This window comes from Antedon mediterranea, chromosome 10 (assembly GCF_964355755.1).
Source record: "Antedon mediterranea chromosome 10, ecAntMedi1.1, whole genome shotgun sequence".
Taxonomy (NCBI): Eukaryota; Metazoa; Echinodermata; class Crinoidea; order Comatulida; family Antedonidae; genus Antedon; species Antedon mediterranea.
In genome coordinates, this window is record NC_092679.1 from 13524203 (window position 1) to 13536681 (window position 12479).

The 12479-nt window shown below is 32.2% G+C and overlaps 1 protein-coding gene across 2 annotated transcripts in view; it reads right to left on the bottom strand.

Moving 5' to 3' along the window:
- The window catches only part of LOC140060277 (uncharacterized), a 51650-nt gene that overhangs the window by 31855 nt on the left and 7316 nt on the right, over positions 1 to 12479 (bottom strand). For both annotated transcript variants that reach the window (XM_072106420.1, XM_072106421.1), the window contains exon 6: positions 9089 to 9249. In XM_072106420.1, the coding sequence (XP_071962521.1) occupies positions 9089 to 9249 (161 nt within the window). The remainder of the gene's footprint in view (positions 1 to 9088; positions 9250 to 12479) is intronic.

Genomic DNA, 12479 nt, shown 5'->3' on the forward strand with positions numbered 1-12479 from the left:
TTCTGGATATGAGAGGCAGTTGTCGATGGTAACGGCAAGAAATTTAATAGACTTTACAGAGAGGATTTTATGATTATTAATAATGATTTTAAGTGGGGACACATCAATGCCCACATACTGTAACATATGAGCGAAGAATGTTAACATTTATAGTGTTGAATAATTGTGTCTATTATATGTGGGATTATATAGTCTGTACTGTACAGTAGGCATAGCATTGGTGAAATTACGGGACTTTACATTCCCATTTTTTGACATGATGTCATCAAAACATGAAGATGAAAATTCATTGTAGATACTTGAAAGTGGTTTTCGCCTGCTGTTAGATTTATACTACTATTTTCCATATCAAAGGTTTCAACCTTTCTGGCACTCTATTTGTGAAGAAGAGCTCAATCACAAAGTTTGCAAATAAAAATGTCTGATTACAATTGCAAATTATACAATATTTACTCAACAAAATCTCATTCTGTATTGAAGCTGCATGAAACCTATGCATCTATGAAGAAACAATAAGCCCTTATTGGTTCTTTAAAAGATCATCTATTTGTTAACCAAATTGTCTTACAAATTAAAAAAAAAACGTAAACAGGTGTAACTTTTGTAATTTTATGAAGAAAATGTACCCTGCGATTATCATACTCTAAGACAAGTATGAAATTAACACTGTACTGTATTAAAAGGTTAGAAGGATGTAAAATCTATGTTATTATGCTTTTAAGCCAGCCAAATTGGAAGAGGTAAACACATACTTAAAATAGCAACTTGTTTATCTACAGAAAGCCCTCATAATTAGAAAGTGAGTACATTTTTTTAAAGTTATTATTTTTTAATCCTATTTATAAACCATTATTATATTTTATGAAAAGTTAGACAATGGAGGCTCAGGAAAAAAACTTACCAATAGGGAGAAATTGTTTTCTTGTGCTTGTTTTTTCACACTAGCATGCCATGCTACTATTTAGGAATCCAGTCAAGAAGTCATTCTACATAGCCATGCAACATTCCTTGAACTGTTGGTGGCGCACATGGTTATGATAACAAGAGCAGATATTGCGAAAGGTAACTTATTACACTCTGTATATTAGTTTTAATCATTTTCAAAATAGAAATGATAAAAATACAAAATATGTTTTTGTTGATGCAACAATACAAATGTAAAAATAGTTTTGTTATTTCTTTTATACCAGCATTAAACTAAACAATTTTGAAATAACTAAAAATACTGTTCTAAATAGTAATTTGTTATTATCTAAATTCAATGTATTAATTTCATGCGTCAATACATATAGAAAAACGTAGATAAAGCGGTTGAAATAATTGCTATTGTCTTAAAATTGTGTTTTATTTTGAATTATCCAAATATAAAAGATTGTTTTTGAAATGTTGATGTCACTCATCTAAGTCTCTAATCTGGTCAAGTAACACTACAGCGAGATTGTTTGTTAAACTGTACACAGACAATTTTATATTTGTCCCTTTTTTCTGAATTTCTTCACCTTAAAGACTTTCTTTCAATGTTCAATTTATTAGATAGAATATCTCATCAGGATCATCTTTTTAAAGTTTAGTTGGCCAAAGTAAATTTTTTAATACCATGGGACGACATCAGGCAGATTATAAGCACTTTCCTGTTTTAAAAATCCTGGGTCTGCCTCTTTCGTAGGATATGTGTAGCATTTTAGAATTATGAGTTACTCAACATCATATGAGACAATGATGGATTAACAAGGATATTTGCTACAAGAAACATGTTTACTGTGGTTGTTGAGGCTAATGCACTAGTATCACAAACGACAGCTGCTTGGTAAATGATGAGGTTCGGTTACAATTTCATTGGCTTTTGTGAGTACATCCGGAAAAGTAATTTGTTTGAGGCTAATATGAAGAATCAACTTAGATTACCTACGTTCTTCACTATAAAATAAATGACTTTCTAGCTTTCTTAAATTTTCAGAATTATCGGGAATCACCTTGTCCTTGGCAAAGAAAAATAGTTATCTAATTACTTGCAAATTATAATTTGTGTCTATGGAGTCAAGAGAATCGAAAAAAAGAAATTGGTTGCCAATAGGGAAACCAGGGTTTAAAATTTGGTTTCCCTCTAATACTGTAGTTTGTTAGTTGCCCCTCCTTTTTTTCAAATTTGTTTTCTGATTCTACAAGCTCTGTAGTAAATCAGTCGTGAGGTAATTTCCCAATTGATCGTAATCAAAACGGTACTGGGTATAGTCTACTAGTTTTTCTGTTTCCTACCAGTACATCCATTCATAGAAGCCTTGATGAAGTAAGCCGACCTGGTGGTAACCATAGAACGGACCCGAGATAACGACTATACTTCGGCTTTAGTCGATAGAAGATTGAAAAAATTGTTAGAGATAGAGTACATACGATGTTTGATTATATGTGTATGTGATTTGTTCTTTTATTCTAATGATGTTCTGCATAAGGAAATGGAGATAGTAGTTGAATGATGTTTTATATCAATTAATTAAATTATCGTAGATTGTATATTATGCGATAAATATTATTTAATAAATTTCTGATATAATATTATTAATTAATTATTATAATATTAATAAAAAGATATTTGTTAGTATAAATTTAAAAAATATAGATATAAGGAAGAAAAGCAAAGAGATTATGGAGCGACTGTACCAGAATATACAACACTATAAGTATTGTAAAATTAATATACTAAAAAATTTAGGCGATCTTGTCAAAGGTCAAGAGCCTTCAGCCTGCCACGTTTCGATATTCAATATTGAACTTGACCTGACGTGGTTCCACAATATCTTTATATGAAAATGGTAGAGTGGATATTCACTGAAAATTTCAAAATCGTATTCTATTATAACATCAAGTTGTCCACTTTTAAACTTAAAAGTAAATAAATGCTTATTTTGAATTCAAATAAATATGACTGACAAATGCTGACATCCTACCAAAATATATGAAATAATATCAATAACAATTGTTTGTTTTGCGTTTACGTTTTTGGGTTGCATCCACGTTTGTGGGTTGCATCCTAGTGGGAACTACATTTTAAAAACATGGTACAGTTATAGTTGGGGATCGTCTGCTGGCAGGTTGATCATGTTAGGTACTGCACTTACAGCTGAGCCTGTGAGTTTGCTGAGAACAAACCCAAATAATAAATACATTTAAATACCTTTTAAATATTAACAGTTTTTAATGATCCATTTATTAAAATAATTATCAATATTCTATGTAGAAACATGAATTGCATACTAGAGATTTAACTAAGGTATAAATATGAAAATCATAAAAATGCATTTTATGGAAATCACATTACAAACTGTACTGCAGTAAAATTAATTATCGTCGTCTCTCAAAATCTTTTGTTTACATCATAATTATTACGATTCTATATGTCAATGCAAGATTATTACAATCAAAAGAGGAGAAAATTCTGTGCATCCATGTGGATCGTCAGAGTGTCTGGAGCCGGCCAAACTGCAATGTTTGCCGTACTTAAGGATATAAATATAAAACACGCCAATCTGGTTTAATGAACGGTGTGCTTTGCGTGCTCAAGCCCAATTAATGATCATTCACAAAACTTAATTAAATTAAGCACTATTGAGGAAAGTGGATTTGTTATGTATCCATGGAAACAAAATAAGGAAGTAGATTTACAATGCATGGTGAAAATTGAAATTGATTGTGTTGTTTAAGTAGAATAATTGTGTGTGTTTTTGTTGTGGTATAAAGACAGTAAGAACGTCAAAATATCAGGAAAAATGACATAATGATTATCATATGTGTACAGTACCTCGCAGAAGAAAAATATCAATTGAATAATACTTTTATTACTGGAATGGTTTAGTCACATTTAAATTTAATATAAAAAGTAAGGATAAATATTCCTACATGGTGACAGTGTTCTCCCGAAGCAGGTTTTGCCAGCAAGATTTGCCGGACTAAATATTGTAGGCTCCTACCGGTATAAAAAAATGGTGCAAGAAAATAATAAAATAAAAACTTATCTATTAGTGGTAAGTTAGGCCTAGCCATTAAAAACATACACTAAAAGAGCAATCGAAGGCTATATATTTTGTCAATTGGATACACAAAGTACAATGTTATTTTACTTATTTGTATAGATTACTTTACATCTAATAGTTATATCCATAATTCGGCACTCCGCTTTAATTTGCCGAAGTTATTTCTATATTGGGAGAAGAATGATACTGTAAGATTGGGTGTACCATATTCCCATACCTCAAGATATGAATTCTTTTTTTCCAGATTTGATTTAAATTTTATTAAAGAATCTTTAATAATTTACTGTACAGTAGGTCTAATTTTGATTTAACCGATTTGATTTTTTGATAGCAGTTTTTATTATCATTTATATTATTGTGATATTTATAAATAATTTTACTTGTACAGTATTTAAGTTTATTATTGTTTTTACAGTTTTTAGTGAGCGAGTGGCTGAGCGGTTAAGACAGTGGCTGTAGCCATAATATTTGAAAGGATTCAAGCGTCACTAATTGCTCCATGGTTCTGGTGGTTGAACATTCCTTCTCAGATTTGGATTTTAAACCGTAAGTCCAGTGTGCACAAAATGTTTATGTACAACCTAGTACATCTTTTAAGACGAGTAGGGGGTTAACTCTCTTTGTGAAAATTTAGTAAATGCTCAACGGATGTTAAGATTACTTTGTTTAAGTCATACTGTATTAGTATGTATTGTGCGGCCTTATGGTGCGATTTTAATGTAAAAACTATGAAGTCATTACAGGTCTGTTATAATAACGCATTTAGAAAGATTTTAAAACGCTCAAGTTGTTTGTTTGTTGTTAAGTTAACCATGTTCCATCCTTCTATGAGTACATTCGGAACTCAATTTTTTGTTTCAAAACAAAAATTGAAAAAAGCTGTAATACTTTAATAACATGTGTTTTTTCTCGAATTCTAAAATATTCAAAGTTGCACAGAAAATAGATTGAACTTCTGTATACATAAAGTTCATGTATACCTTTACGTATGTTAACTTGTTATCAGTATAACCATTATAATGTTCTATCACTCCAGTTGAAAACCGACGGTTTTCCGACGGCATTATGATGTGCGACATGTGGTATAGATGTTTTTACTTACTTACATTTATTTTTTGAAATATTGTTATGTGTTATGATATGGACTTTGTTCTGAAATAAAAGTGAATTGAATTGAATTGAAAAGCGCCGTATTTTGACTGATACCCTTTAGGGAAGAAGCATGTAGTGTAAATCTAATAAATGAGTCCACATATTATTTGTAATACTTGTAATTTAATATAAGGCACAATAAAAATAATGTATACTGTAAAGATAAAGGTGAGTACCGTGTTCCCTGAACGTAGGGGAATGAGCTGTTAGGAGCTCATTGTACTAAGCCTCGGCATTATGTGGTAGGGTGGCCAGTTCCTTTCCACGCCGCCTTTTTTCTCCCTAATATTTTCAACCAGGTACTCATTTACAGCTGAGTGGACTGGGAGTTGTCGGGAATTGAACCCGGGTCTATCTGTATGACAGTCAAGTGTGCTAACCACTCGGCTATCCAACTCATGTATACTGTAATGTAATTTATTCAATCAAATTTCTGATTGTAGGCCTAACAAATTGGATGAATAAAATATTTCTTATCTTATCATACCAAGCTGGCGACAGGTATTCTAACATTAACACTATAACAGAAAAATAAAATTAAATTGAATAGAAATTATAGTGAAGATTAATACTAGGAAAAACATTTTATTCTTTGTTAATTTCAATTTTTCAACAACTTCTACAAATGATATGATCTGTGACAAATGACATGAGCCAGAAGCTACAGAATTTCTCTGTAAGTAACGCAAGTATGCAGGAAACGTGTACCGCATTTATTTTTTTATTATTTTATTTATTAATTTAGCATCCATTTAACAAAACATTTAAAATATATAACAAAGAAAAAAAAAAAAACAATTGGAATATTAAAATTGAATAAAACCAAAGTGAATGGATGCAAGGTCAATTTATTTCCAATGGGGTAAATTTCAGGAGAAATCGGAGATGTGAAAATGAACAAGGATCATAAGACAGCAAGTCGCTTAAAAACCAGAACAAATCCATATTAAACTTTAGAAAAGACATCTGTAGAACACCCACAAAACTTGTTTAAAACTGTGAATTTTAATCTTGATACTTCTTAAAATAATAGTGTTTTACTAATAAATGACAGAGTGGCATTTAGCATGAACCCATTAGAGAAAAATACTTATTATTTTAATGGTCTGATGGATACAAGTGGGCGTTAAAAAAGTAGTGTTTTTTTGTGTATGAAAATGTAATGTGTTGTACAGTATTAATATGTTGTTCAGTATACCTGTAGTTGGAATGAGGGTATTGGGACACTATAAAGGGAACATTTTCCTGTAACAATAAAAATGTAACACTACAGCCTACAGTACCCTTTCAGGGGACACGCTATTAGGGGGCACTTGTTGGGTCCTGAAGGTGTCACCTTAATAGGGGTTCTGCTTCATATAGCTTATTGGTAACTGTTAATTTTTATTTTATTGCTCAATCTTATAGTTTAAAGTTTCCTATTTTTGTTTAAAGTATTTTTTTTTACTTGAGTTTAAATCTAACCCTAGCCAACACAGAGACAAGAGTCTAGAAGGACAATAAGTTACTTTAAGTCTCATCCAAAAACAACTTGGAAATTTTGTTCATGTTATACTGTACTTTTAATACAACAAATTCTTCACGCTTTTGACCTTACTGTCTGGATTGGTTTAGAAGCTAGTTGAAATTAGCCTTCTTATCCAACCAACCAATACAAAATAATTCTTAAACTAATAATTCCCTTAAAATCTCAAAAACAAAACAAAAAATCAAAGGGATAAATGTGTTTGTTTAGGATGACTATAACTTGCACATGATGGTATTACATATTTCAAAAGCAAGGGACTTTTTAAAAATTTTCTGTTGAATGAATGTTGTTTAGAGTAGGAAGTGTTGTTAATCAGAAAAGCAACATCCGAAGGCGTATTGTAATTTGCACAGATTAATCTATTCAAAGTAAAATTAACAATAGAGAGACATACTGAAAAAATGTCTCTATTATACTGTAAAGTATAACACACTGACTCTATCCTTGCCATGTGATTCTATCTAGCTGCAACGTTAATAGTAAATTACAATCTGGCCGATGGTAATAAACTGTTGAGAACCACTGGCCTTTAAAGCATTTGACATTTGATTTTAAAATTTCTATTCACACTGCTGACATTTTTTTAAAAACTAAAACATATATCATATGCAAAATAATGATAATGTGAAGAGTCATTATTGCTGTACTTTTTTTCTTTTGTTTATATTAATCAATAGTACCTCCCAGAAGCTTGGAAACTTAAAATGTGCAGCTGCGGCGAGCTGAGTTTTACTTGACTATACAGATCATACACACCTATATCTATGTCATTTGATTGGTTAATTTCATATCAAGTATTATGACACAGCCGATTATATTCTTGCAATTTGATTGGTTAATTATACGTATTACGTGTCATTTTTAATTAGCCCTACCTAATAGAAAAGAAATATGTAATAGTTATAATTAACACGCTCTAATGCACATTCACTTTTTGAGAAGTTTTGCGTGGCGATATGGTTGATTAATCGCACTCGGAAAAATTGGTTGGTTGTGCGCGCCGTATATAATTTTTTTGAACGATTGATAATATTAATAACCTTCCCACGACCTGTACATCCTCTCCTTCCTCAAAAAGGGAAGATCCAAACAAAGCTAAAGTGTCGGGCTATGGTAGAGTTACTGAATTACAAAATGTCTGTTCACTAATGGCCAGTCGTGTGTCCTCAAGAGAAGCACTTACCTACTCTATTTAGCTTCATAAAAAATAGGACTACTAACTGCAACAGATTAAAATGTAATCAAGTATAATAAGAACTGGGTTAAGAATTTAAAACCTCTTTATTTTCTAACTCAAGTGACATATAAACCAACTGTAGAGGGGGCCAGACAATTACAGATAATCAATGCTAAACTAGATCATGTCCAATAATAGTTGTATGGATTTAATAGCATGATATAAACACATTATACGAAACAGCATGCTTAAAAAAGACTAAATAGGTTAGATTATCTGACTATGCACTCCCACGCAAAAAGAGACCAGGTATCTTAAACGAACATATAGTGTTTGTCTGGCTTTTTAGTAATCGCTACATGATGCCACATTTACTTTTATATTGTACTAAATATGGAGGTGTTGCATGTTAGAATATGGTAACGAAAAACAGTACATAATTTTTAATCTCTGTTTCATTCGTCAAAATGTATTCATTTTGGCAAGGTCAGATCAGATTTTGAAAAAACAAAAATATAACAATCTTCGGACTGGAAGGAAGGGGAATCCTTGAACCGTTCAAAATGACCCGGATCAATAGATGACGCACACAAGACATATTTTCACCGGGCATCCTCTGCCTAAACCACCACTGATCGGCAATAAGATAAGGAAGGAGAGGAGGATCCCACAGATGTTAACAGCGCGGATCCCTTCCTGGGCAGCCCTATGAGTGTGCTGGTTACTTTCCAGTACTTGCGTTTTATTCGGGAAGATGTTCGCTAATGGCTTTAATTGCTGATCATCTCGGAGCCGATTCTTAGCAGCCCGGGGTAATAACTTTTAATTCAGAATTAGATGCTGATAATTTGCAAATTCACTCATCAATACAGACTGTTTGTCAGACCAAAAAGGGGAAGGGAGATGGGGGAATGAAGGGATTAAAAGCAATATATAAACAAACCTGACATGTGTATTCTCTTGTTGAAGTAGAGTTTTAAGTGCATTTTTGGCTTAGAATCTCACCTCACAGATGGTGAGCTATTGTCATGTAACTCAGACGTTGTAGTTTACGCTGAGGCATAATAAAGCTTTGAACAAGAATGACAGCAACAAGCGGACACGGTTCACAGCACAGTCCACCTGTTTAGACGCCCGTGCCACACAACACTCAAATTAATTTGCATTCATCACTCTCTACCATTAAATAAAAATATATTTTACCTTTTATTTTTATAATTGTTCAGAATTCGAAGTAGTTTTGCTAGACAATCAGGCTCTTCTGAAAATGCTGATGATACTTTTTTAATGTAATTCCTAGTCTTCTCTGTTGTTCTTTCCTTTGGTTGTGCTTTAACAACAGCAATTGGAGTTTTTGATCCAGCCTTTTTAGATGAATACAAAAAGAAAAAGTTATTTTAATTTATAATAAATTCATATTTATTGTTTAATTAAAGAATAGTGATGTTCCGCCACATCACAAGTGTCGCCATCCAATCGAATTTGAATTATACCATGGTCTAATCATTAGAATATCTGCATAAATGATCAAGTGTGTTAAAGAGTCGCTATCCAATCAAATTTTAATGTTGGTCCTTTTCTAATTTCTTTTTTTTGTTCCTATTCTTATACCATTTCCTGTTTCTCGTGTCTTTGTTTTTATATTTTTTAAATATTTAAAAATACATTTCTTTCTCTTGGCATCATTTCTCAAAATGTTGTTCTCTCAAACTTGCATTAAGCTGGAGTTTCTAAAAATCATTATAAATATTGAAATAATGTTTGATGATAATGGTTTGGTTTAAACATCCAAAAATACCAAACATTCTAAACAGTTTAATAATTAAAAAATATAGGCTGAAATTTCTATATTTATATAACAGTAACCATTAGAAAGTTAAATTTGTGTTGATCAACAATAGAATATGATGATGATGACATATACGTTATTGCTTAATACCATAAACGCTGTCTTTAATCAAGCTTAATGTTTTTAGACAAAATTAATAACAGTAAAATCACAAATCCGGATTCCTTCTAAAATATGATTTCAAGGAATTGGAAGACAAAAATGTCAACAACCAATATACTGATAGTTAGTAAATTATAAAATTCATTAAAGTACAACACCTATTAGAGAGACACTTTCGGGATTTTACTTATTATTTATTGATTAGAAACTCGACACAAATAGCAAAAAATACATCAATATTCATTGAGAAAACAATGGAACAATAATGATAAAAATAACCGGGGTTAATGGTGTGTCCAGAGAGAATAATGGGATGATAGCCAGACACAAAAGTGTCTGTTAAAAGGGTGGGGGGGGGGGGGGAGGGGTTGTCCTATGATTTAGGGTTGGTTGCAGTGTTAAAAACTATTCCCCTAATTTGACGGGAAAGTTCATTAGGCATTTCTCTCCCTTAGCAGAATCAGTCCATTTCACCCGGGTTTTTGAAAAAATCCGGGTAATAAATCTTGGTCTGTTTTAAACAATTTACGAGTTCTGATTGTTTATCTTGACACACATGAGAGGCCAGCTGGAGTGTGACAGATACTTCACTACAGAAATTGCTGAAAACCATGTAGGAATTTTCATGACCTGTCCAGGTGACCTTGTTGTAAATGACCTAATAGTACCCTTGGGTTGTATTTAATTGGCAGTTAATATAATCAAATTACAATTGTGTGTTTTATGGGCTGACACTCTGGACAGGCATGTGGACCATTTCTGCTAAGGGAGAGTTTTGCCTCATGTTCCCTTTAATAGTGGTGTACAAATGAGGGTCTCTCTGTAAATACATTTATTAGATTTATATAGAACTACCACAATGTTATCTATCTGTCTATTATTATGCGACACTAACACTTTCTTTCAGTATCATACTATAGTTTATAGAGTACATCTGTCATTGAAAGTATTCTCACTTTTAGTATTGTTGTGATTTGACAGGGCTACGTGTAAGTAAAGAAGTAAAGTTGGAACTCCAAAGAAGTATTAATTATGCTTCCTGTATTATTGGAATTGAGTATCCATTTTTTTTTATAAGAGAATATTCTAAAAAAACACATCTAATTTTACAAGACTCAACATATCCATTGTACTTTTTTTTTAAAGTTTTTAGGAGCAGCAGACGCTTCCATAGTCAGACGGAGTTTTGTCTTAATATTAGTAAAAATATATATATTTTTGCACATATGGCGTTTCATACGTGTATTACTTGAGTTTGGATACTTCGTCTGGGGAAACACGCACAAGTCACATGGTTTGACACCAAGAATTCTTGGTGCATAAATTATCCAGTTGACTAGTTTAAGCCGCATGCCATTGGCTACTCATTCGTACGCAGTTTTAATATTCATATTTCAGAATTCCAAAGACTCAACATCTAAGACGATGCGCATGCGCTATGTTACGTTTAGACAATGTGTACTTGGATTGATGAAAGTTTCTGAAGGCTAGAAATGATTTTATATGCCAAGTAGTCTGGTAAACATTTGATGGGATTCTTCCCAAGACACGTGAAAACTCGTCTTGATATGATAGGCTAGCTTCTCCGCCAAATCAAACATTGAATGGATCATTTATTATGCGGAGATAATTTGATTTAATTCCCACCCAGATCCTGTCCTGCTATGTGTGGAGGAGTAGCCCTGTTGTGTGCCGGTCGGTGGTGGTATGTACCTTATTGGCGTTTTATTTGACAGGTCATACGTACGAGTTGAGTAGCCCTACGAAGGAGGCCTAGGCCAGGACTAAACAATTAATAAACAAAACAACTTGGCAACACGATTTTATATTTCCACAGTTGTTCAGTTTCGATCGTACATTCAGCACTGTACGTACGTACTCGATCTTTTTTCATTTTGAAACAAAATGATCATTGGTTGATTCGAAATACATATTTACACTGCCCGCCCCATATAGCCAAATACGGTATGATAACATACGTCATTCTTATCGGATGTTTGCGGTCTGCAAATCGATTTCTATACATGTTTCACAAGTCTGTATTTTCAGACAAAAATCGCTGTCGAAATAAAAACAAATAAATAAAAAAAAAAGACAATACAGACTTGAGGCAAGTCTAACGCTTCCAGTTCATCACCTCTTGTAAAATAGATTCCGATGATGATGATATTTGACCTTTGTAAACCAAAAACATTAAAGAGTGAAACACACCTTTAGGTAACAAACTACATACAACATCACCTTTTATTTCACACAGTGAAAAAACTATATTTATGTTAATGACACAACAGGGATTAGACGTACAAAATGTAACAATATCTCTGTTATGCTAATGATTTAACTAAGTTATTTTTACTTTATGCATAAAATAATATGTATTATGGTTTATTATTTATAGATATAACTTAAGCCCAATAAATTGACTTGACTGAATTGACTTTTTGTAACTTTGTGTATATTTTAAACATATTTTATTGATATTTGTATCGTTAAATAAGAGAGAGTCAACCTTACTGTAATATATTATGGGCCTGTGGCCTAAATATGAAAAAAAGGCAGGCACCATTGCCTGGAATGAATAAGTTGTATTGAATTGAATATGATTTGATATCCTGATTTATTACACATTTGCAATCGCAAACT